Source organism: Centroberyx gerrardi, chromosome 10 (genome assembly GCF_048128805.1).
Source record: "Centroberyx gerrardi isolate f3 chromosome 10, fCenGer3.hap1.cur.20231027, whole genome shotgun sequence".
Taxonomy (NCBI): Eukaryota; Metazoa; Chordata; class Actinopteri; order Beryciformes; family Berycidae; genus Centroberyx; species Centroberyx gerrardi.
This window is the reverse complement of record NC_136006.1, coordinates 7959615-7987493: the sequence shown is the minus strand read 5'-3', so window position 1 is coordinate 7987493 and position 27879 is coordinate 7959615. Positions and strand designations below refer to the sequence as shown.

Here is a 27879-nt window from a genome sequence, read left to right as displayed (position 1 = left end):
CAATCCCACATGTCGTGCACTCTAAAAAAAAAATTTGATTGATGAGAGAAAAAAATATAAATAAAATTAGAATACTGAATACTAAATAATACTAAATAATAAATACTAAATAGAATACTGAATACTGAAAGATTTTACTCAAGCAGATATGTGCTTAGTGTTACTCAAACCAAAGTAAGAACACTTATTGTGGTCTAGAAGATGAATCAGTTAAAAGAGTATTTCACAAAAACACTCCAGATCCTTTCAATCCAAAAACAATGAAGGACGCCACGATTCATGCAAATAACTTGATGAGCTGTTTAGGGGCCAAGGTTTAGGGTTGGCTCCTTTTCAACTCAGCAACAACAAACCCATGGCACCGCTCACAGAAATGAATGAAACAATAATTTAACATATTCAAGTAAAAGCAGGAACAAATACAATACTTGACTGTGAGAAACACTGAGAAAAAGAGTGTTACCCTGAAAATCAAGTCAAGTACAATAACTGAAGTAGGTGTAGGCTAACTATTAACTTTCCACCTCTGGCTTTATCAACCGTAGACCTTGCTAAGAGCACTCCACTAGACACTGAGAAATCAATACACTAGGCTTTGTGTTATGTTTGAAAGAAATGCACAAGGCTGAAGCATTGCAAAGGGAATTAAATTTTACTTTTCTATTCATTTAGACAGCAAAGCGATAAAGCCTAATAACTTCCTAGCTGATGATTAAAACACATTGAGATAAATCCCTAACCTAAACTTTACACAGCGCAAACAAGGTGTCACATTCAGAAAACTTTCAGTTGTCCCCACACACACATATAGAAACATTCTCACACACACACACACACACACACACCTTGACGCAGGCTCCTGTGGTGGTGTCACACACAGTCAGGATGGAGATGTTCTGCGCCCGGTTCAGCCACCTCACAGACGTCTTGGTCTTGCTGATCCACTTGACCATGGTCACATAATGTTCCCTACATGGAAAACATCATGATTACACAGCCTCTTTCAAGTTCTGTTTCCATGCTTCAGAGTTGACTGCAAGTTTTGAAATGATCTTCAAGTGACGTTGAACCCTGGTAGTACCTTGACAATATATAAAAATAACTAGTAATGTCGCTTAAGTGTGGTTAAGTGAATCGCTTTCTTTATGTTATTAAAGCTTTCAGTTTGACACCGAAATTCTTCCGTCCGGATTTTGGTGCTAGTTCTTTTATATATTGTCAGAATCTGCTTTGTTCGCGTCCGTTTATGTGCTAGAAGTGTGATTTTTCAGACCTGTTTCACCATACAACGGCAGTGAATGGAGAGAGAAAAAAGCACAATTCTCCTATCATCTCTACCGGAGCAACAGATAACAGAGAATTGACAATTTTTGGGGTTATATCATGGCTAGGAAGCTGTACAACCCAAGGGACTACCAAAGTTCAACATCACATTCACTCTGTCCAAGATAATGCAACAGTATTATAAATGAGATACAGTGTAACCATGTCATGTTTCTTGCAGGAAAGAGCTACTTTCACCAAGGCTATGGTCACACTTGTTGTTTCAAGGCTTCTTCCATCATCCGTCCGATATGGAAGTGGTCAGACTCGCAGTCTTGTTGGCATTCTACATCGTCTAGATCATCACAGTCTCACACAATTCATGAAATGAGCACGAACTCTGAAACGCAGATTATGTGTTTTGGACACAAATAATGTGAAGATTACGTTCCCCCACCACCAAAGGATTATGTGGCGATAGCAATGAATTGGACACGCCGACCGAACCCGGGTCGTCGGAGCTAAAGGTAAACGCTAGACCACCCTGACCTCCACACCTTTGCTTTCCACCATATTATTACAAACAACAAACTACTGCCTGTTTCTAGTCATGTCTCCTTCATGTAATCCTTTCATGGTGGGGAAACGTATCAGCACGTTATTTGCATTTTAAGACATCTTGGCCATTTCACACATTTTTGTGGGACTGGGCTTTGTAGACGTAATCCAGCAGCAAAGCAAGCAATGCATACAAGCAGTGTAAAGAGATGGAAGTAATGCAGACGAAGATTTAAATACAAACACAGGAGATGCGTGACAGACATGCAATTTCATAAAATCTGCTGTTTGAAAATCATGCTGGAATGACAAGTGTAACCATAGCCATTGTGATTTAAATTAGTTTTTTCCTTCACCGGACCCTTGGTGGGATTCGGGGGTCTCAGTTTGTCCTTCAGTTTTCCTAAAATAGCTTGTTAGCAGTTCTTTCACACCAAAGGTTACAGCTACTGTAACTGCAATGCAGGGGTACAGTGAGCTGCAGTGTATAAGCTCTTCCCACAAGTGTGCCAAGTGTCTGGTGAGGAAAAATAACCAGCTAAAATTCAAAATGTCAAAAATTTAGCTCCAACTGCTACACCGGTTGATGCATAAGTCCGACAAACACGTACACAAACACCGTATCTCACCGTAGTTTGAGGCTTTCTGGTGGTGTGAGCTCCAGAGTGTGTGTTGGCCCGTAAAGATTGACTACATACAGCTTCACCATTGGGTTGGGTTGGCCAGCCTGCACACACAACCAGGCAAAAGTCTCGCATCATTGCATTGGGAATTGCTGCATGCAACACTGTCCAAAGTGGCAGGTGCGACCAATAAACTACTGCATAATGAAGTAGTGAATGTAGTGAATTGGAATGAGTTAGAAATTGAGAGTAGCAAAACATGGTAACGCTTCACAGTGCAGCTCTATCTTTGTATCAAAATACACACATAGTTAGACCATTATGTATGTGTTGTTATACAGAATCTATCTATCTGAATCTTTGCCTAACAAAAAAACAGCTAAACATGAAAAAAGACTGCTGATTAAACATGATGCAGTGGAACAACAGTTAACTTTTCATTCATTTATTTGATAAATAGTTTGCTAGGTCAGTTCTGAGTTGCCTCCTCCCTTTGAAGCAGCTGTTAAATTACAATCTTGACGAATAAGCAGTTAAATTCTGCCAAAGGTTCTGGTCTGAACATTGTTCCCAAAACTCCTTAAAAGGAAAAATCCACCCTTGGATACTCTTACACTGTTAGATATTAATTTGGGATCTTTAGTGCATTCCAATGCACTTAATTTCAGTTAGTGATTTCCTCCATTTCCCAGAATTAAGAATTCGACAACTCCAGAGAAGGGGCATTAACTTGAACATAACAAAAGCTTTGTGAATAGGTAAACAAATATCCAATTAATGGATATCCACCAAAACATAATACACTTAGAAGTGTAGACACCACAATGTAAGCACAATTTCCGTTTAGTAATAAGCTACAGGTTAATACACAAATAAATACACTGAAATTAGACAATTGTAAGGGTAAGTGTTACCAAATAACAAATTACAATAGACAGCTTGTTCTTCATTTGTGCAAGGAAACATGGTTCATGCAGGAGATCCGTTCATTTAAACAGCAAGTGGTTTCCAAATGTGCCGACAGAGCAGTTCACCCATATTGTGGTAAGTACAGTTTCAGTTTCTGACTAATGTTTACCTTTGGGTACGGGTACTGCTTCCCTTTGGGGTATGTCATGCCAGTGAAGCGTGGTAATGCCATGTTGGGCACCAGACTGTCATTAAGGACCAGGAAGGCCAACCTCTCTCCGTCAGGCGACCACCAGTGTGCCACGTGGGTCTGAAGGATCTCCTCTGTTTAGGGAGAGACACAAGTAAAACAACACTCTTTTAACAGGAATCAGGAATCTTGAATTTAAGGGTGCAAGAAGTAAGATTTTTACTGTCCCATAGCACAAAATGGCCATAATATACTGTATCTGCAGGGGTTTGAAAGGATTTCATTTGGGTATCAATGATGGGCGGTACTACAAGAGAGCGACTGGCGTCCCGAGACATTTCAGTTATGAAGGTTAAAAAACTTTGCTCTCAAGCCAAAAAAAGCAAATGACAAAGCAGTACTACTATTATATTACTTTGCATCATGATAGATTACATATTCACTAGATGTTTCTGTTTGACCTCTGCTCTAATTAGGTAGTTTACGCGTCTCTATTGTGAAAATGTGACTTCATTTTTTATGCAAGAGACCTGTCGATGTTGTAGCAACTCCTTTGTCACCAAACATGTTTTATATCTAGAGTCCAAAAAGAGAGGAACGCTACTTTGGCTTGTGGACGTAACAATGGAGAGGTGCGCACTGGAAAACGGGGTACATATGCAAGATTAGTTTTATATGTATTCAACAAACAAATCCCAAGTGGGACTCTTGAATAACATAGTATACCACACTGTACATTGGACGCTAACCAACAAAAATGTGCTGCTTTCGAATCCATGTGAAAGCTATGATCCCTTATTCAGTTTACATGTTGAATCGACTTCAGTCATGAAGGGGAGATGTAGATGAAGGGGAGGAGACAGGTTAAAGAAGGATTTTTAAGCCTTAAGGCAATTAAGATGATGAATGGTACAAAAAGGTGTGGAACTCAATGCCATGATTATCCATTTCATTTGTATCTGTACTACTAGAAATATCTCTACATTCCACATTACTGACACACGTTTTGTGAAAACTCTAAAAGTAAATCCTCTGCATTAAGGTTTTATAAAAAAGGAAATGTTAACGTTTCTTTGTGTTTGTTGAAATATCAGTGATGGTGAAATGTGTATTAATGGTGTTAACTGTATTTGACTTGGAGTTAGATAGAAAATGTGGCCTATAATAGTTTCACTCGCTCTCAAAATACTCCAACAGTGATAGAGGCAAACACAGGAGAGTGGAGAGAAATCTGATGCTCTCACAAAAATAAAATAAAAAACCCAACAATCACAGCATTAAAGGTAGTGATAATTTTGGGGTAAACTTTCTAGCATAGACTGCTACATTACTGTACTTCACAATATAATTAAGAAGAAAAAGAAGAACCAAGGAAAGAAAATCAGTATGAACAGTTATGGTGGTCGCTTGCAGATAAACTTTCTTAAGATTTACATAATCTTCCTCTTCCGTGACGGGCCAAAGTTCCCTCTCCCAAATTTAATTACTTTTTTCAGTCCAATTCTGTCACTTCAACCGCATTCATGTTTTAGTATTGTTTAGGATGAAACTAGCTTTTGTAGCTACTGTAATTCAGCATTTCCTTCCTCCTACTGCTGTGCATTTGGGGGAAAGCTGAGAAAAAAATGTACAAAGTGGAAAAACAAACAAAAAAGCACAAAAACAACAGTGTGTTTAGGAAATGTATGTCTTAAATTGGAAAAATCACCAGAAGGTTGGCATTTAAGTCAATTTTCTATCCATATCACAAGGCAGTGACAATCTTTCAAATAACACTAAGTGTATGCAGTGTGTTTACTTTAAACACACACAGAATTACTCATCACTTCCAGAAGGTAGGAGATATCTGCGCTAGAACAAACATTATCAATCTTTAACTGCTGTTTTTTGTTGGGTAATATATTCTCCAAACACTAAACTTTTACTTTAATGAGACATTCTGTCGGCACTTTGAAATGAAGTTAGATATCATCATTTGTACCCAGCGATGCTTAAAATCCACTGTGGCAATGCGGCTTCTGTATAGCAAAATGAACCCAAGACGATACTATCATATTCTGGATTTTAGTTGTTTTTCTTCACCAGATACTTCATATTGTTACAAAAAAAAGTTCTATGTTTGTCATCCAGTTTCTCTAAAATGGTTTCTTAGCATTCTTATCATCCGTCATTCCAACAGTTAAGAGCCACGGGTCTAAACTGCATGCTTTAGCTAGTTGTTCCCTTGGACTGAATGAGAAATATCCCTTTATGTCTTATGCAGAATTAGCCCAAACGTACCTTCATAGAGCCAGTCAGCAATCCCATTGAAGATGACCCCTTCCTTCCCCGAGGACGTTAGTCTGAGGGAGTTGCTCTTGACGTCTGATTGGTAGTAGATGTTATTTTCAAATATGTATATCTGTGGAGAAAAAGCACACCAGGGACTCGAAGGGTCTTAAAATGTTACGACTGACATGTCACATTATATAGCAGGTTAAAGTGGTGCGATGATGTTCAGATCGCCTAGATAGCAAAAACTGGCAGAGAGACAGTTAGGCTCTAAAAGTTTTAAATATGTGCCAGTATCTGGGTTTTATATACTCACAACCTTCATACATATCAACTGGATTAACAATCAATTTGGGAAACACAGTATCTGATCAAATGTACACGCTATTCTCTTAGGATTAAAGGTGAGTGTGGGTAAGTCATCAAGTGATTACCTCCCATAATATGTACTGTATTTGTGGAAGTACACCCATGATACCTCCAAAGGACTCAACAATAAATTTACCATCCTGAAACCAGGATCTTCTACTCAGGTTTGACACTGATCAGACACACAACATGCCAACACTGCAACAGTTTTATTTAACATTCAAATCAAACATGTAGTTCATTGCTGTATTTAAAGTGACATTGCAACGTTTTCATATAAATACAGTAAATGTCCATTTACTCTCTATCAGCCAATAGTGATTCAACATATCCAGTTCATGTTCAGTTTTACATTTGCTGTTCTAAACACCCGGTGTCAGGTAGCTCTTTCCTTTGTTTTCTTTTAGAGATATTTTGTTTATTAATGAAACTTTTATAGCAGCAGCACCAGAGGTTTGTTTGGAATAAACAGAAGAAGACCTGGGTAGTTAGCATGAGCAGCGATAGCCACCATGGCTGAACAGATAAAGAAAAGAGCGCCACCTACAGAAACTCACACCACTGATCACCAAAGATTTTGCACAAATAAAAATAACAATGAGGAACCTGTAGACTGCCACTTTAAAAATTCAGCTTGTAGTGTCCACTCATACCCAAATAACAATAACTTTTTGCTGTAAAATGAGGCAATGCTGAACTCAGTGGACACATCTGACAAATCAAAAGTCCAGCTTGAGAAAGTAACAATCTGAGTTAATCTCTCTAAGTTATGCAAACCAAATTCTGCCCCAGAATCCTTCTTTGGCATTTCCAAAAACACAGATGTCTGTGGCCTTATGTGATCTTACAGTACATAACAATCCGCTGCTAAAGGCCCTCATCCCTGCTCTGACATAACCTCAGTCAGCAGGGCCTTCTGCCATCTAGACTGAAGGCATCAAGGCGTAATCACTCCAGAAGGCAGTGTGTGCACGCTACACAAGGTTTAGAGAAAAGACCTTTTTTAACAGCAGAGTCTTAGATAGTTTCCAAATACACCATCTGCAAGTAGGAAGTTCTCTGCTCAGGTGGGTGGATTCATCAGAACAACAACGGTGTGAGAATAATCAGCTGTTTGAGGTTTTGCTGCCACAGGTTTAATCTTTTAAATTGTAGGGAAGAGGGAGTTGGCAGTGTTTTTTAAGACAAAGCAGGCTGAAAGCTTGGTTTAAAGGATAATTCCAGCCACAGCCAATGTTAAGCCCTTTTAAAAAGAAATCCCTGTGGACTTTTCCATGCTATTATCAGAGAAACAGTCAACACATCAAGTAATTTCCTACCACTTTTCTGTTAATATCTAAAGTCCCGCCTTTCTCACCAATCACTAACATCCTCAGTGGTTACATCCCGCCTCATTTCAAGCATCTCAGCTCAGGAACAAGGTTTTTCTACCTGAAAGTAGTTCCTATGAAATAAGGTTCCTTTCCAATAAGTTGCTAAATAAGCAAGTTATATGGAGACGCACAATAAAAAGCTTGTTTCCTATCCGCTTACCGACATCAAAAGTTAGAAAAAAGTAATGTAGGCCAAAATAGCTTTCTAGCTACAGGTTTCCACAAAAAACAAACAAACAAACAAAAAATAAAACAAAACAAAACAGGAATTTCATAAGGGAGAGAGAGAAATCTGGCAAATGGGCTTAACATTCACCATGGCTGGAATTATCCTTTAAATTCCCAAATTTCAGCACAACAGCGAGAAAATGGTCAAAATCAAACTAATGTACACAAATGGATTTTGTAAAATGGCACAAATCAGTATCCCACTCCACTAGACCTACTTTGTGTCACTCTGTGCTTAAAACCCTTTAATGTCAAGTCAAGTGAAGTTTATCTATGATGTTGCGCGGAGACAGACACCTAATTTATATTCGAAACTTAACATTGTGGCACCTTACTAATGAGAATACACCTATGAAAGGATTCCCAAGGAAATATTTGCACCGCAGCAACTCACAATCGGAGCCTCTTTCACAAGACACACACGTGCAATGTCATTGTTTCGTAAGATGCTCTTGCGGCTAATGATGCAGCGTGTGTCAGTCGAGAGCGGGGAAGCCTACACATCTGTCTGCGTATCATCATAATGGCTTCCTAATGGAGCTGTGCTTGATTTATGCTCAAATATTCCACGCTGAAAGTTGCAAATGTAGACAAAGGGACTCTACTATACTTTTAGCCTTTTAGCTGTCAACAAAATAGCCTCCCCATCTGTCCGGCGTAGATAAATAAGAAGGTATGATGGCAGGAAATTACCATCTAATTAGGTTCCTTCGCAAAGTGAACTTCAGTATATTATGAGCAGAGCTGGGAATTCCAAATTAGAGAAGAGTGACAGTAAAACCACCAACAGCACAGACAGGAGAAATCTTTTTTTTTTGTTTTCACACATGCATGTAGGTGTACACTCTCTCTCTCTCTCTCTCACACACACACATACACACACACACACACACACACACACAAACTTTTCAATCGGAAAGTGCCATGACAGTACTTGTGCCTGTGTATTTTACTGCCCTTATGGGACAATGTCACCCAAATGCAACAAGAAATGGGACTGGGGGTGAAGTTAAATTCTTATTTTGTTGATACGTACTTTATCAGGGAGCCCAGATCTTCAAAAATAGGGTGATTTATTTTTCAGGTGAAATACTAAATCGGGTGTTGCAGGGAGCCAATAAAGGACAGTGTTTATACCTTCTAAATTTCTGGAAATAATTTTGTGAGGCTTACCTATTCATTGCACATGTAATGTTATTGAAAGTAATACAAATTTTGGTGTGTTTAACGTGTTCTTATTATTGAGTTTGTAGAATGCATACAAATATGTATTAATCAAATGCAATGAGAATACTGTGTATAGGCTACTAGTTGCCTTTTTTTGTCTTATCCCTTTTTTGACTTTTGAAAAACAAAGTCTGCAAACAAAGGAGCTTTTATAAAAAATCCAATCCCAAAAGAAAAACAGAAAAAAATCAATATAGAGAGACAAGGTGAACTGGTCACAGAAACCGAAATGACATCAAGACTCACCATGGAGCAGACTGGCACACAACAACAACAAAATGCATGATTAAGTAAGGTACATAAACTAATTTAGAATAGCCCTGGAACGAAATAACCCTGACGCAGGCGAAGTGAGAGTGTGATGTGAAGGAGGGTGAGTGAGTGTGTGTGTGTGTGTGTGTGGGTATGACTTAAGTCACTTTCAGGGACACACACCAGACTTAAGACCAGTTGATTGGGGACGGCTTGTGCAATTGGAGACAAAAGCCGTGTCCTCAATTGGTACAAAGCTGATTTTTGGGTCAGTGGTTAAGGTTAGGGTTAGGTTAAGGTTAGAGTTAGTTTAAGGTTAGGGTTAGGTTAAGGTTAGGGTAAGGGTTAGGTTTAGGCAAGTAGTGGTTATGGTTAGGGTTAGGGTAAGTCTCCAGGAAATGAATGTAAGTCTATGTAAATACCTCAAAAGTGACTTAAGTAAGACTGTGTGTGTGTGTGTGTGTGTGTGTGTGTGTGTGTGTGTGTGTGTGTGTGTGTGTGTATGTGTGTGTGTGTGTGTATGTATACTCACCAGTTGCTGGCCCTGCACTCCCCAGGCAGCATACTGCAGAACAGAGTTCACCACCTCAGGAGGGTCCAGCTCCCACACCTCCCTGAAACAAAGACAACAAGCAATATCATCAAGGGAGGGAAAACTACTTAAAAACACAAATGGCATTGATTAAAGGATAACTTTGCCGATATTGGACCTATATATAATTTGTCTCTTACATACCTGCAGTACTCACAGGAAATATTAGTTCTGGAGTCAGCTGTCGGGTGAAATGACAAGCTCCCGTTGCCTCATGCTGCTAACAATGAGTCCAAATATGGTTTGTCAAAAAAAATCTCCAAAAAAGCCAGTCTGTGAAACCGATATTGCGACCAACCAATGTATTTATATTCACTGCCTGGAAAGCAGCAGCACCGCACCATTTCCACTCAAACTCTACCTGGCTCCATGTGCAATTGTGTACAATCTGACCTGACCGCAAAGATCACGCCGCCAGCAACGCACTTTCACCCCACTGCAGTCTGTGCTGCAGCAGAGAAAAATAGTTCCATGATTTCCTGATTAGTGAAAGTGTTCATAATGTTGGAACTGTGTCACGAATCCAGAGCTAATTTTAATTTATGTTCTTTGCAACTTTTCCGTTTGCCCTCAACTCCGCTGTGGAGCCTACAAATTATCTTTTTTAGAGATATTTTGACAAACCCCGTTTGGACTCATTGCTAGCAGCAAGAGGCAACTGAGCTCACTGTTTCAACTGACAGCTGACTCTGGAGCCAATCTTCTCTGTGGGTCCAAGTACTACAGGTATCTAAGAGACAAATTATATATAGGTCCAAAATCAATGAACTGTCTTTTAAGGTTTTCCCTGATGACAGATATTTTCACCACACAAGACGTCTCACAGAACACATACCGTGTATGAATGTTGTAGATACTGTAGGAGGCCATGTAGGAATGGCGGTAAACCTGGAGCAAAATAAAGAGAGAGAGAGAGAGAGAAAAGAGAGAGAGAAAAAAATATGACTGCATGAAACATTAACGAGTGAAGCAGCACCACAGATAATGACATCATAAAAAAAAAGGGAAGGAAAAAAGGCATCAAAGAAAAAACGACTGCTGGCTGTTTTCAGTGATAGAATCTGTAGACAATGCAATTTGCATGGATGACAGCTGTGGGACGAGACATTTTAATTCCATCTGAGAAACCCATCATCACCGAGTGCCTCTGCTCAGAAAGCCCGGGAGAGAGAGACAGAGAGAGAGACAGAGAGAGAGAGAGAGAGAGAGAGAGGCATCAGAAGTGCCTGTGACAGTGGGGTGCATGTAAAGCTGTCTAGATTCCCAACGGAGAAGCTGTGCCTGACATGATAATAGAAGTCTGACCATGGTTAGTGCTCGGGCAGAGAAACAGCCCGGGTTTTTGCATTTTATCATAAAGATGACATTCATGCGCTCAGCTGTGATACATAGCCTGGGAATCTGTTAAAAGAGCGAAATTACACCTGGATTTCTGTACTGTTAAAAGCATCTTGGGGATAGACTTGATTGATAATGGGTGTAAATCTGGGCTGTGTTCAAATTCACAATTCAATAAGTGAATTGTCTTCCAAATTCAAAAACTAAACAAAAAAAAAAATGGTTTCTTGTATCCAACTGATTAAGACATAATTGTGCATGGATGATCTATCATTAGCAAATGAGTTGTAATTTCTATTTACACTTCTAGCTGATTGAAATGAAAATGAATTGAACTTGGTCTCGGTGTAAATTTTCTCTGGCTTTGGAGATAAGCAGTTCCGTGGCTTCGTGTTGGAGCATCAACTAGTTTGCAATGTGCAACCTCCAGCTACTATCTTTATAAATATTGTACATGCCTTGATGGACAAAAAAAACTGCTAAAAAGTGCTAAAAAAGAAGAGAGAGAGAGAGAGAGAGAGAGAGAGAGAGAGAGAGAGAGACATGCATGAGGGGATAGAGAGAGTGATTAAAAAAAGATTTACATGATACTGTATATTTGATATATCTGTTTGAGCAGACAGGGGACAAAAAAAAATGGGGAACCAGAATGCAGGATGGATAGCTTGAATTAAAAACGCCTTCTTCAATCAGAAAGGGCGCACTTTGGTGCCGTGAATTATGCATAGTGGTTAAGGATGTGGAAGGGCTTAAAGGAGATGTAGGCATAAACGGTGATAGGGGCCGTGATTGATGAGTGATTGGGGCTCTCACCAAAATAGCGGTGACAAGCCGAGATGAGTGATCTCCTGAGGCGGGACAGAGGTTGGTCTAACTCTGATGGCTTTGACAAATGCCTGTGCTCCCTGCGCCATTTACCAACGTGGTGTCAGTGAAACAGGTACAGGAAAAAGCCTTACAATGCAGGACTCTTACACCATGTAAACCTAAGCATTTACACGCTGTTTTCCTTTGGGATAAGATATGGAAACAGACTTTCATTACTACTGTACAGTAGGGATGGGACAATATATTGAAATTCAATATATTACAGTACAAAAATGTGACAATACGTATCATGGGGCAGAAAAATGAATCGTGATATTAGCTCCATTTTATTCTGCTCTAGTAATCACATATGAGATGGCTTGACCATCTCAATTTAACAAGCTCTCCACTGAAATTGTATTATTTACATTTTGTAATGACATTTTGAAATTGTTATTTACATTCTAGCAGCCAATGCCATTGCTAGAAAGATTTGTCTCAGAAACATAAATCTGCACAGCCATACTTTGTTGTCACTGAACTGTTATTTATTTCATCGTATCATGGTTGTATCAAATCATGAACCCCATATCGCGTATCAAATCGTATCGTGAGATAACCATATCATCTCATCCCTACTGTATAGTTGTTGTTTTTATTTTGTGCTAATCTATTGATCCCAAAGGGGAAATTCTCCTTCCTCCCTCCACATGGAGGGCGGAGATCAGGTTGCAGGAGTCAGCCACAGACTGGCGCTAATGTAGCTGGTACAAATTCAGTGTTTTGCCCAAGGGCATTTCCACACGGTGGACACCCGGGGTCATGGAGGTCTGGTTCTCCACCTATAGAACCTTCCAGTTAGAGGATGATCTCGCTAATCATCAGGCCACCCTGCTGTCTGGGTGCTGTCTGGTTAGAGCCTTCAAGTGGGAATGAAGGACTAAATAAAGGAAAATAAAAGAAATAAACAAATAAAGTGAGAATAAAGGCAAAAAATATAATCCAGTGGTTTTATTTTTTCAACCAATCACAATAGTTTACATATAGTACATTAGTACATTAAAGTACATCAGATTCAATGACACTTTAATGATCTCCATGGGGAAATTGGGTCATTGCAGCAGCAGAGAGTTTGGTTTAGATAAGAATGGCACAAATAGAGAGTAGTGAAGATAATAGAACAAATAATTAAAACTACCGAACATATTAAGAATAATATGTTGTCTTCATTGAGAGAAGCAAATGTACAAGTGGTCATCACTAGCTATTCACATTATCAGATGTAAATACACAGAAGTGTGTCCAGATGCATTTACATTGTCTAGAAATATGTACTAGCTCTTATGAAAAGATGTGCACAGGAATATGTCCAGTACAAGTGCGAGCAGGGCAGATGTACTGAGCAGTCCAGAGCAAACGAAGAGAGAAAACAGTCCAGAGAAAGCAGCCATCAGCACCTTTTTATTTGACTGGGGCTGTTGCTGTGAGAAGCATTGTGCACACGGATGTCAGTTGGCACAAATGAGCGCTTGAAGTGCTCATTGGTACACCTCAGGGGGGCTGAGCCAGAGGCTAAAATTGCTCCATAGCAGCATCAACTCATCGCAGACAGGGTGGAAGGTATTGTCCAATATGCAGTTCATTTCGGATCTCATCTTTCCCTCTGCCACCGCCTCCAGGCTGTCCAGCCCCGTGACAGAGGCAGCGAGTGTGTTAAGCCTGCTGGCATTTTCCATCCTGATGCTGCCTCCCCAGCACAAGACAGCAAAGAACAGTGCGTTGGCCGGTACCGATCGGTAGAAGATGCAGGTTAGTCAGTTGAGACACGTTGAATGACTTGAGCTTCCTCAAGAATAGTCTTCTCTGTCCTTTCTTTTACAGTGCAGCCGTGTCATGAGACCAGACAAATGTTCTGTCGATATGCATTTCAAGAACATGTTGGACTGTGCCACCTCCTCATCTTCTCCCTGCATGTTGTCGGTGTCTTGTGGCTTGTTGCTCTGTTGGAAGTGCACTGCCAGTTCCTTCGTCTTACGCCTTCTTGCCTGCCGTTACACGGTGAAACTTTTTCACGCAACTCGGATGTATGCAACTGAGTTTCAGCGGAGTTGCACTGTGTAGGCTATCACCACCTGCAATTAACTGAAACGTTGCGTGCAATCAAGTTGAAACTGCTTGTACTTTTTGCAACTAGGTTCATGCATCAGCCAATCAAAACGCTGATATCATGTCACGTGACTTTCATTTGGGCCAGTACTACTACGGCCAGCTGATAGAGTAACTAACAAAAACAATGGATGGCAAACAGCTTATGACATACATCCAAGAAAAATAAATCACTGTCGTCCAGTATTTAGAAAGTTTGTGTATTTACTTTACAAATATTGTCGGTAATGTAAATATTTCCCATATAGAAAGTTAACTTGGCAGTGGATGTTAGCTGGCGTTAGCTTAACTGCTACCTGTAGACATAGCTTACGTTATGTTAATATTACACCACAGTGAAGAGATTTAACATGCCAAATCACTTACTTTTACACTTGATGTCAACACAAATAATGTAAATAATAATCTAAAACGTGACTTTCAACCGTTTAAACTATTGCAGAGCGTGTTGTGTGTAGTTTTGATTGCATTTGAAATGCACTGTGTAACAGTAAAGTTGCATGAACCTCATGCAACTCGCAACTCACCAACTCGACCAAGTTGCATGAATAGTTTCACCGTGTAACACCGGCCTAACATTGAGCTGCAGGTACTGTAGTTCTCCTTGCATCACATGACGAAGCTCTCCAACTGTCTCTCCTATATGCCTCCTACTTGTCCTCAGGGAGTCATCAGAGAACTTCAAAGCTATAGGGGGTTGATTGGTGTTATCTTGTGAAGGCATTAGCTTGCATTTGATTACCTCTGGGTGTGGCAAAGAGATGGGGCAAAAACAGTTAATTTTCAGCTGTGCCGCAGTAAGTAAGTAGAATTTGCTTTAGTAATGCTTTGGCTAATAGGGATGTAATGGGAGATTGGAGATACGTGTTGGACCAGTCGCATTATTTTAAAATGGCAGGAGTGTGACTATAGTGTGCTATACATCCCCTAAATGTAAAATGTTACTGCTGGGTGTAGCGTTTGAGCGTAAATGGAATCTAACCCGTAATGAGCACACAGTACATTACTAAAGATCTTTTCCCACAAAAGTTTTACAAGTGAATTCCAAAAACAAAATAGATGTTCATGAGGCTTTTGCCAGTTATAGACGTTACAATAGGGTTTTGAATCCCAGTCCTAGTAAGCATCCATGTACAGCCCAAAACAATGAGTTGGTGTATCAATAATAAAGGCTCTTGTTCATAGTGAAAGTAAATTATTGTTTACAGAGAAGGAGAGGATCATATTGACTCTCCACAGTGTTTCTTCTCAGCACATATTGAATGTACTGAAGCTGGCATAGGGGTTGAGTACTCGATAGAAATTTGCTACAAATATCTCTTTGTATTGAGTAACTGTGCCTGGGGGTAAAAATGTAGTCCCCAAAATGCACCACACAACATTTCTCAAACTTTGACATGCTGAAATGAAACTTCCCAACTTTCTGCCATGAAATAGCAGAACTCTCCACAGACTGCTCAAATGAAAGTATAGTATAGGCTTACAAGTAATTTTGAAATATTTAAACTTTTCAGCCATTCTCCATTAAATGAAGTAGAGAGCTCACATGGGTATGGTGACCTTTGCTGGCGGCTCGATGATAACATAAAAAAAGGCTGTGACATTTTCAACGCTCAAATGCAATAATGGCTGTGAAGATGAATAGAGGTGCGTCAGAAAGCAGAAAGAAAGGGTGACATGTACACAACAAAACACGATTAATGTTATTATAAGGTTTATCTTGGAAAACACATACTGAAGACCACCTCTTTCCAAAAAGATGACAAGCCCACATGTCTTTTTAGTGGCTATTTCCCTTTATATAGTCCTTTAAATGTCAAATGATTAGATTTACCACGCATTGACCGTCCTTCTCCTTCTTGTCCCTCTTTCCTCAGTCAAGATGAAACCCCGTACTGAATGCAAATCAGATAAGAAACATGAATCTCCCTGAGGAACCAAAGGTGACTGGGTCTTTCCTGTCCTTTGGAAGGTCATACTTACAAAGTCTAGCAAAATAAGTGGCATCCTTAAAATCTCTCCTCTAAGCATATGTTTGCCTGTTTTACTCTTATGTAACTTCATTTTGATTAATGCCATTTTTATTTCACTTCATTACTCCTAATCATTATGTGCTATATGTATAAAGTTGAAGAAGAAGAAGAAGAAGAAGAAGAAGAAGAAGAAGAAGAAGAAGAAGAAGAAGGCTAATAATAACAAAACTATTCCTTCAAAAAATGTAAAATATAGTGTTAAAAATATAGATTAAGTTGTAAACATTGTATAAAATTTATTTTTTATTATGCTTTATGAGACAGAGTTGTATGCCTTGTGCCTCATGCCTTTCTTATGTTTTAAGCCTGACAGATAGGCTTCTGAGGGAGTAAGTGGAGGGAGGAGAACTTTGTGTGTTCAGGTGGTAGACAGTCATTTACAAAAACCTAAAAACTTCAGTGATAGATCAGAGATTTATCTTACTGTACCTCTCCTAATAGATATTATTGTATTCCATAAGTCTACAGCATCTTCTGAGTAACACAGAGGAAGAAGAAAATACAGTCACTCAGCTTAGACTTTGCTAGGAATGTCACCCCAAAAGAACAGTAAGTGAGTCTCCGCCTCTTTGTGGTATCGACCTACTTGTAAGCAAAGAGGGTGAAGTCAATAGCAAGTTGGGTGAAGCTCTCAGGATGTATCTGCAATGGAATGTATGTAGGCTGAATGGCTACCAAAGAATAACAAAGCATTGCAGTCTCTTGTATATGGATATGTGATACCTCACACACCACGGGTCTGATTTTGACAAAACCTGGAGAGATGATGCGACTTCACGCTGTGTTCTGGCATTTAAGAAATGACACTGATTGGCCTGATGGAGACGCTGTAATTAAAGGTCAAAGTTTTAAACTTTGAAACTGCTACACCACTGGTCCGATTTTGACAAAACTTGGAAGGATGATGCATTTTGGCACCTTGTATTCTGGCATTTAGAAAAATACACAGATTGGCCTGATGAGGGCGCTATAATTAAATAATAATTAAATGTCGAAATTTTTAAATCAAATGTGATAGCTCAGACACCACTGGTCTGTTTTTGACGAAATGTGAAGGGCTGATCCACTTTGGTAATGGGTTCTGGCGCTTACAAAATATATATATATAATCACAAAATAACTAATTGGCCTAATGGGGGCGCTATAAAGGTCAAAATGTATAACTTTGAAAGACCCCAGCTCCTACAAATAAGTCAAAGTTGATGCGAAACTTGCTACACACATCCAACTATCCATACAAATTACATTCATTGACCTAATGGTGGTGCCATGATTAAAGTCCAATTTTTTATATATATATATATATATATATTTTTAAGTCATTCCTTAATTGATCTCAGACACCACTGGTTTGATTTTGATGAAATTTGGAGAGATGATGCATTGGGTGCCTCCATCATTCTAATCGTAACTATCTGATGTTATGAAACGACAGTTCTGTGCTGTCTATACTTGCTGCTTTGCCTTCCCAATTTGTTTACATAGCTCATAATATTCTGCATATTATAATATTACTGTAGATAATTTTATCACTGGTAGATCAGATCGATTCTGTGTTTAAATTTTGTCAGGGTGTTTGACTGTTCTTGGGATCAAACTGTGATCAGAGTAAAATACAATCATATCCAAGTGTCACATCTAGCAGGGACTTTTATGGACACATTCAGGAACCCAGGTGTTGTATTTTAACAATAAAATCACAAAGGCGGGCTATTTGGATTTTGTTGGCATGATTGGAAAAATGTTGATAAATGATAGTTGGTAGCACCATATTGCTTGCTGCACCAGCCGCCATTCAAACAAACCCAATCTAAATGTACTTACAGACGGACAGAATACAGATATGGTGTTTAGGGACACAGGTGCTGTTTTCCTACCGTGATTTCATACATCGGTGGGCTTTTTGGTTTTTGTGTAATACCATGTGGGCTCAACAAAGACAGCAGTGATAGATTCTGTCTCTCCTTCTCCCTTTTTTATCTGCATTACATCTGTGATTCCCTCTCGCCTTATTTGTTCTTTAATCAGCGTTTGAGGCTGGCGTTGGGATATTGGAATCTGAACTCACCCCATGTGCATTTGGAAAAGATGATTTAAAAAGGCCATTCCATCAACATAATTCAATGCCTTCCTAGGGCAAAGCTGGAGAATGGGGATTATTTAACTTGTACATTCATGGCCACAAACAAGAAAAAATGTAGTACTTGGAGAACAGAAAAATACAGAATAAATACAAGCATGCAATCCATCTAAACCGAGACAAGCAAACAATGGAGGCTGCCACTCAAGCTCAAGGATAAATCAGTCAACTTCAAACCCACACATACTGTACCCTTGTAGGAAAGCACTAGGCTCTTACTCAAACCTGATTAGCTTTAAGCTAATTCTTATCACCAACAAAATGCATGGATAAACTAGTGACTACGCTGCAGTATTTGCATTGACAAGAGCATTACAAGATGTTTACTTGGCTACAAAAAACAAGCCTATTGTTAGGAGTGACAAACAGGCCGCCCAGAGATTATGAGCTTTTATCAAGCTTAATCACTCCCAGATACAGATGTAGTCAGATAAAGGCATGTAATCCTACAGCTAGGTGAAGCTACAAGAGATTTCTCTAACACCTAGACACCTTCGCTCATTTTAGAGCAGATCTGGTTACCTTGTTTATTCTTTTCAACATTCATTATAGGATATGCTCAACTGCAAGTACAGAATCTGCGGTAGTTTATCAGGTGAAATCCTGGGATTAAAACAAGCCCACGTCTCTGCTCTGCTTAAGGTCTCAGAAAAAAAAAAAAACCTTAAGCAGAGCAATCAGAGTGAAAATTGCCTTCATTTGCCTAGTTTGTAGCATGTATCGAAAAAAGACTTGCTGTTTAACATGCTTGTTAAATTAGCCATTATACACAGGCTTTTCACATTACACAAGATACTCTACAGTGATTGGACATGGCATCACATGCAGTGCAGGAGTGACAGGTAAGAAAGGTAGAGATGCAATAATTAAGAATGTGTTACATACATACACTACCAGTCAACAGTTTGGACACACGCATTTTTTCTTTATTTTTACTATGATTCACATTTTAGAATAACAGTAAAGACATCAAAACTATGAAATAACACAAAAAAGTGTTAAACAAATCAAAACTAGCTTATATTTTAGATTCTTTAAAGTAGCCGCCCTTTTGCCTTGATGGAAAGGCAAAGGCTTTGGAAAGAAATTCATACATAGGCATCAACTTCACTATTTATATTTGTCTAAGAAACAAATTTCAAGCATTTAAGCATAAAGATCAAAATGGCTTTAAGAGAATGAAAAACATAGTACATTCAATCAGGTGTGTCCAAACTTTTGACTGGCAGTGTATATACAGTATATAGACCAAATATTTTCACTGCAGTGTGTGTAGAGTGACAGGGTGGGTTATTGTGAGAATGTGTAGATTCCTATAATAAAAATAACTACTAGTATTGTTTGCTGTGCAGTGTCATTGGCAGAAGGGGGTTCAGAGAAGAACAGGTGCACTGACTGTAAACTAAGCAGTTGAATAGTACAAGTGAAGCGTGTGTGTACTGTATGTACGCATGTATGTGTGTTTGTATTGTGCGAGCTGTATATTCTGGATATGGTGGAAGCTTGTATTAGTGGCATGAAGGTGTTTGTGTGCCCTGTTGATAAAGCGCACCGCTCTGGGGCGTGAGGCGCTCCGGCGCTGGGTGCTCTTTGTTTTGACAGAACTATATTCTTTGCTTGACGCGAGTCTGACAAACATGCGGTGTCTCAGCCATGACAGGTCAGCGTTTCCTCTGGCCCCGAGGAGCGCGGCTTCTAGACGGGCGGTTGGTATTTTGGGATACACTTTCAGACTACATCCACTGTTGTGCCCTCTTGATACTGCGGACCTCCCGTTGCAGTGCAGCGGGAAAAAGGTGTTGGGGGACGACTGATTTTAAGCATCCAAGCACCTGACAGACTTGTTTTTACTTGAACTGTGTTGCATTCTCTGTTATTTTCCTATTTGTACTTTTAACCTTCAAACGTTTCTTTGACTTGAAATTTGCTTTGACTTGTGCTTGTATTTTTACCTTTACTTGACTTTTGAATTTTCCAGTTTTAATGTTTGTATTTTGAACTTTCTTGACTTATTTTATGTGAAGCACTTTGTAACTGTTTTGATAAGTGCTATATATATTGAAGCGCTGTATAAATAATGTATTATTATTGCAATGAGTGCAACATCATAATACCTGAGAATTATAATAATATCAGAGCACTAACATTCATCATCTGACATAGGAATAACTGAGTGTCAATGAAATGGCAATAAAATGACATTTCAATGGTGTCTTGCTTCTGTATTTCAAAAATCATGTGATTGGTTGGGATTTTTATGCATGCATGCGCGCCATGAAGTAACCACTAAAACTACAATGTTTTCCAGGAAGTAAAACTAATGGGCTTTTTGGCATAAATTATCAAATAGAAGTATGGTACGATAGTTAAAATGAGCTAAAAGTCTATTTTTATTTCAGTGTGACTTTGAGACATGAGAACATACGCACCGAAATCATCAATTTGTCCCTGATAAATCACTTTCTCCGGTGCTCCATGCTAACACTTTAGCGTACACTGTGTTGACTGTGTTTAGCAGTTTAGCATAAGATATTTTAATGCATTTATTGTTAAAGAGGTGTTCCTTATGATATGGTGAATTAGCTAACGAGATCAAAAGGTTTTCATTTCATTGTGACTTTAAATTAGAGATCACCAACATTACAAGCAACTAAAATAAAGCAACAAAAATAATAGTCAGAGCCATGCTGCCCAGACAAGAGGAACAAAAATGAAAACTCAATTATGAGCAACACTCTTGGAGGAAGAATCAGTAGCTAATTGGGCTAGTTGAAAGGAAAAACAATTTCAAATATTATCCGAAAAGCCCAGAGTGTGTAACAAGATTTCACATTATAGTTATTATGTAGTTATTACACATTAGATTCTAAGATATACACATGCCATACTGTATACCATTATAGTTACATGTAGTTATTGTAATTTTAAATGTGCTTTGACAGCGATTTCACCAAACGTCTCCCATTCAGGAGCTTTTTGTCCATCTCTTGCCTTGTCCTCCTGAAGGAAAAAATTCTGCACGTTTTGTCTTGAGTCATAAATAAGCCACACACTGTCGTCAGCAACTTCCATTATTCTCAGCACTGTACACTGCTCTGAAACATCATAAATTATCCTATCCAACATCCTACTGCTCACTCGGGTCTGCAGATGAGTCAATCAATTGCTCCTATTTATATCTGTATTCTGATTTACTGAACAGACTGTGCAAAATGAGAACTGTTTACCTTAGTTGTTATAACATTCTTACTTAGTCAACATTAGTCAGAGAACCATGATAGGCAGAGCCGCTTCAAATTGTTTTCCGCTTTGGAGGCCCACACATGTTCATTCATTCAGTTTCTTTACTCGCTTATTCCCGTTCAGGGTCACAGGAGGCTGGAGTCTATCCCAGCATGCATTGGGTGGACGGCAGCGAGACGCACTGGACAAGTCGCCAGTCCATCACAGGGCGAACACAGATAGACAGTCATGCACTCTCACATTCACACACATATAGGCAATTAAATCGTCTCCGATCCATCTGATTTGCATGTCTTTGAATTGTGGGAAGAAACCCACGCCACCCACAAATGCGTGGGTGTTTGCTTAGAGGGAAAATACACACCAAAGCACAAAAAAACAGCTATTGGTGATGTGCTTTGCATTTGTGGGTCCATTTTGTCATTTGGTGGTGTATTTTTCTTATTCCCGAGGGTAACTACTGTAGCCAAACGCAGACGACGTTAAGTCACATCGAGATATTTCCAGAGCAGCTACAATGGAGTTTAATAGGAGAAGATTTTTCATTCTGATTGATAATCTGCTGTCCATCATTCTGTCTCATCTTTGGCTGAAGTGTGTTGCTTCTGCTCCTGGTCGACTGCTGCCTGAGGCATGAGGCTCGGTCCGTGCCTTTGAGACGATTCTCTGCCTCTACACTCCTCCATTAGTTGTGTGAGCTAGCCAAAGAGGGGAGTGCCTTTTTACCTGAGGCAGGAACCATGATTGTACCTCTCCCACTCCGCTTACACTCACTGCTTGTCAAATTCAGCATTTTCCACACTGTAGTGTAATGTTATACAATAGCTGTGAAGACGCACCAGGAATATTTAGCTCCATGGGTCAGGTAAGGAATCTTTACTCAAGCTGTGAGCAGTTACGACACACAACAATATGCTTATTACTGTTCAAAACAAGCAATTCTGAAATAAAGAATGCAGAAAAGTTTCTTTTTTGCTTTCTAACTGGTTGGAAATATTACAAAACAGATTGTAATGTTTGAACTAAAATGAACAATAAAAGGGTACAGTGGGAAAAAAGAATCAAAATCTGTCACATTCTCTCATCTGTGGCGATGTGCTTAAAATGTGCACAAGGTGTAGGTGAATATTTTACTTGCTGCACTGGGAATGAACCCATTAGAAAAGTAATTTCATTTCCTTGCAGAAGTCCTTCATCATCGCTCTTCACCACTGTGTTGCAGGTGATAAGTTCAAGGCAGTTTGTTTCACACCATGCTCCCAGGTGAAATAAATGGCAATACAGAGATAAATACTTAAATACATACAAGAGTGCGGTGGGTAACTTTGCTTTACCTGCATGATTTCACTGTATGGTAAAATCAATGTAAAAGCTAACTCATTTCTCCTTCCAGCTAGAATTGCATGATTTCACAGATAGTCCACAAAATATTTCATTCTGTGTTTAAATGACTGCAAGGTAATGGCCTGCGCTCTAGTTTTAGTTTCTCACTGACATTTCATATTATTAAACTAACAAAAAAAAAAAGAAAAAAATCATAAAACCAGTTAACGGTGTGAATTCCCACCCTATTTGTTCCCAAAATAACCTACCGCCAAAGCTGATCAAAGCAGCAGAGATGGACTGGCCCCGCGGCTAGTACTGGCCGCATTGTTCCAAATTGTAAGTCTAACCTCTCAAGCAAAATATGCAAATCAGTTCTGATTAATCTCCTTGTCACTAATCCTCATGGTTGATCCTTTCCAGAGTGGAGGGTCCAATTTGCATATCTCATTTTGCATCTACTCTTTTCTGATGGAAAGCTGGTAATTATGGTACGAACTTGCCCCACTGCTCTATTAGTGAATGAATGTGACCTGCCAATCGCACACGGGCCACACTGGAATTTTTAATCAGCACCCCCCCCCCCCCCCCACCCCCACCCACCCCCCCTCGTCCCAACATTATTAATCACACAAGGCTTGGTGCGGGTGTTTACTCAATACCCATGATGAATTTCAACATGGGTTGGTTTTAATAAAGCTTGTCTTTGGGATGAATATCCTCACAACCAAGTAAAATGTAAGATTTGGGTGAGTATTGAAAGGAGTTAGTGTAGAGGAGAGATGGAAGGTGATATCCCGTCTCCTAACTTGTTAAAAGTGTCTTAGGAGTCATTTTTAATGCTATAAACCTGCAAAGCTTCCCACCAGCATTTGAAGGCACCAGAAGACGTGGAGACTGCTCAAATCAATGCGGGCATTCAACTAAATTACCAGCGCAACGATAAAGTAACTTTGACAAAAACAAGCCGGGATGCTCACTGTGATGGATTACCTATCTCGAGCAAGTTTCAAGTCTCTGCAAGTTTATTTTTTCGTACCGTACTGAAATGAATGGAAGTGAATGGCTGCCTGGGAAGTAGGAAAAACGCATTCAAACATCTAAAGAAGTATGGTATGCTTTGGGAAATGGTCAGTAGTAATGTAAAGTATGCAACCTCACCTCTGGGAAACTCTGGGATAGATTACTCCCTTTACATGAAGAATTCATTTACAAAAAATATGACTGAACAATTAAAGGAATAAATAAAATGTGCAAAGAAAATTATTATTTTTTTTGCAGTTTTTCCAGCTGTTCTTATTTGGCTATAGTCAGGGAGCCTCCATCATATCGGCAGTGGACAACATGATGCTATTTAATTAAAGGCCAATATCAGCCTAATATATTGGAAAATCAATATAGCGCTCTAACCCTAGTGCACAAAAAGGTGTCAGCTCACACTGCAATACTCCATATCAACAGTGTGTTACGCCAACAGGCTCAGTGTGATTTAAGTAAATATATTGCAGCTACAGGACCACCACCACATAAACAGAAAGCGAGAAAGAATCTGAAAAATGTCGAATAAGGTCTGTCTTTCATCATTGCAATTGCAATCATGCCGCATGATTTACTCAGGAACTCACCTGTTTCACATCGTAGGCGAAGAGTACATATTTTAAGTCCGGGGAGACAGAATACTTTGCCACATTGAAATTAATCTGGTGGAAAAGATAGATAAGATAAAGAGAGAGAGAAAGAGAGAGAGAGAGGGAGGGATAAATACATAGCTCCTTCCCTTCTGTCCAATATTTGCAATGCAATGCACATGATAATTATTACAGTATCGACAGGCGGGTGTTAGGAGTGTATTGATATTGGCACAGTACTAGGAAACTAGCTGTTTAAGAATCTATACATTATACTGTATGTATATATGAGAGAGAATTATCTACTTACAAATGTTGTGTTTGTCAGAACAATCTCCGTCTCGTTGGTGAGGATGTTGAACTTGATGACATGGCCATCGCTGTTCCTGTAGATGACTTCAGAGTCTGCACACAGGAACACAGGGAACAAGGAGAAAAACATCTGTATGAGCCAAATTGAATCTTGAAAGCTGTACCGAAAAAAGCTGCAGAGAAAAAAAACTTCAAAGCAACAGCAGTCTGAGGCGGCCGCCCCGATTCTATTTAGCATTACAAAGACGTCATAAAAACAAATATCTTGCTGCTTCATTGTTCCCTGAAATTAAGTAACAGTAACAAGATAGCAGACAGCCAAACAGGCTCAAGTTTGAGCGACTGTGATGTAATGTGATTAACAATCAAAATCAAAGTAAGATTTCACTGCCAAGCAAACACAAAGGCAGGGACTATTTTTCTAGGTAACACGCCATGTTCTCTATTGATACGAAGCACATTGTGCGGCAAAGTCAGGAAAACATCTTTTGTACCGGGCTGAAGTGGTTGGACGTGACTGCATTGTTTGTTTTGTGTCAGACGCAGACATTCAGAAACGCACCACAAATGTCATCTGATGGGGGAGTACCGCAAATGGCAGCCTTTGTAGTGTAAACACAACATGGGACACAAAAACACACACAAACGTGCACAATGTCAAACGTATGCATGCACACACAAGGTGAGCCTTGAAAGGACAGCAGCTACAAAGCGCAACCACAGCAAACGTGGGCGTTGTATACTAAATGGCGGTGCCAAGGTACAGTATGCCAACTGAAAACACAAAAACAGATGGAATCCAATCAGTGCACCTCTCTTTTGTCCACTGACTATTGGACAATTCTTAATTAAGTTCCATCTCAGAAATGGTTATGGCGGATAGAGGGAAGAAGCCTAGCGGTTAGAGAAGTGAGCGGGTTCAAATCCCTAGAGCTGTTGGTGAAATCTGGGCTGGAGAAGTGACCCTTTCCTCAACAGCTACTGACAGCGGACCCTTGAGCAAGGCACTTAATCCTCAACCACGCCAGTTGAACTGTTCAGTGATCAGCTGTAGAAGACTGTGGTTGTACTGGGCATGTGTGCAGCAGGGCCACAGATTAAAGAGCCCATGAAGTGGCATGGAGAGCGCGATTTGCTTCCGTGTATTGACGTATTTCCGAATGAAACAGAAAGTTAGGGCGGGAAGCGTCAGCAGGAGGGACTTATTTGAATATGGAGGAAGAGGGTGCGTCAGCGTCAAACTCAGATCAAACACGGACAGCAGCCTACACTCGGTTGTGGAGGAATATTCTCTGCCTCCATCGCCACTGTCTGGGAAAAGATATTTAGGTGAAGCGCTGCCAAAAACACTCCTTCGTCCCATGCTGCTAGCTGAACTGAGCTGCATGCTAGAAAAAAATAGCGGGGGGTGGGGGGAATAATTCCAACAGTTATCAAAATTTCATTGGATGAAAGTTTTGTATCCACCCCAGAGTACGGGATGAGTCATCAACACAAATGTGCTGTTTACCGGAAAGAGACAATCTGTTAATTTTGATCTAAAAATATTGTGTCATTTTTTGGTCTGTATTGGTGAATAGGTGTACGCTATGTCCAGCAACATCTGCAAAAAGTTTAAAAAAAATAAAAAATTAAAAAAATAAAAAGTTATTTTTCAATTCATGGGGTCTTTAACTCAAAAATGTCCAATAATTAAGGAGGACCTCTTATTTGCATTTCCCCTTGTTCACACTTTTTTTTCATTGAGTTGTCAAATATGCATGCATGAATGCAACTATTGTCCCTCGTGGGCCACCATATGTGATTTGTAGGAGCCGATCCAGTGTGGAAGAGAGAAAAATTAAGCGTTTTTGATCAGAGTGTATAGAATGGAGCAGTAGAAACTATTGGCACCACACAGCCGGCAGTAGAAGAAGAAGAACAAACCATTTTGTCAAAAAAAAATAAAAAAATAATGGAGGGGTGGAAGATGGACTGGTTGGGGACAGAGAGTGGGTAAACTGCAACATGTGTGATACCATATATAATGATTTAAAATAAAACAAATGTTTATTTGCTAGTATGCAGTGTAAATGTATTATTTCTTAGTTCAATAACAATAAAATTGCCCCAAAAATGACCAAAGTGGCCCAAAAAATCAGGTCAGGGGGCTTGAGGAGTTAAGTGGAGCCTTCTCTCTCAATATAACTTCTTCCCTATAAACAATAATGTGATTTCAAATCAATTAACCTAATGAGATGAGAGGCTTGTAGGAAACAATAACAATGCAAAAAATTGCCTCTAATGATTTTCTCATTCCTGGCTAATCAGGACCCTGCAGGTAGGCTTTATTTATCAATTGTTTGTTCGATAAGTTTTGCTCTAAGCCCAATCCTGCCCAACATAATGGTTTCTCTTTCGACCCTGTGGGCCTGTCACAGTAATAGATGGCATCATATCAGACGGGCAGCGTGTATGAATCCATTGCCAAGGGACCACAGGCCAAAGATCACTCCAAATGAAGATGCTCAAAGACCATGTAAAATGAAAATTACTTGTCAGAACTCCTTATCTCACACTTGCCTTATCTTGTTTGATCATCAAATTTGTTCTGGAGTTTTATTTGTTTGTGCTGGAGCGCTGCTTCGAAAGCATCATTACACTGCAGCCTGTGTGTTGTATGCATGTCCTGGAATGTGTGTGTATGTATACAGATAGATAGATAGACAGACAGACAGACAGACAGACAGACAGACAGACAGACAGACAGATGATAGACAGATAGATAGATAGATAGATAGATAGATAGATAAATAGATAGATAGATAGATAGATAGACAGACAGACAGACAGACAGACAGACAGATGATAGACAGATAGATAGACAGATAGATAGATAGATAGATAGATAGATAGATAGATAGATAGACAGACAGACAGACAGACAGACAGACAGACAGACAGACGATAGATAGATAGATAGATAGATAGATAGATAGATAGATAGATAGATAGATAGATAGACAGACGATGACAGATAGATAGATAGATAGAT

General features: G+C 39.5%; 1 protein-coding gene across 1 annotated transcript in view; it reads right to left on the bottom strand.

Annotated features, from left to right (window-relative positions):
- dpp10 (dipeptidyl peptidase like 10) overlaps positions 1-27879 on the bottom strand; it is a 154503-nt gene that overhangs the window by 17247 nt on the left and 109377 nt on the right. The window contains exons 4-11 of the mRNA XM_071918271.2: positions 24844-24938; positions 24531-24605; positions 10691-10743; positions 9796-9877; positions 5824-5944; positions 3523-3677; positions 2451-2548; positions 846-969 (exon numbers count right to left, since the gene is read on the bottom strand). Coding sequence (XP_071774372.1) covers positions 846-969; positions 2451-2548; positions 3523-3677; positions 5824-5944; positions 9796-9877; positions 10691-10743; positions 24531-24605; positions 24844-24938 — 803 coding nt within the window. The remainder of the gene's footprint in view (positions 1-845; positions 970-2450; positions 2549-3522; positions 3678-5823; positions 5945-9795; positions 9878-10690; positions 10744-24530; positions 24606-24843; positions 24939-27879) is intronic.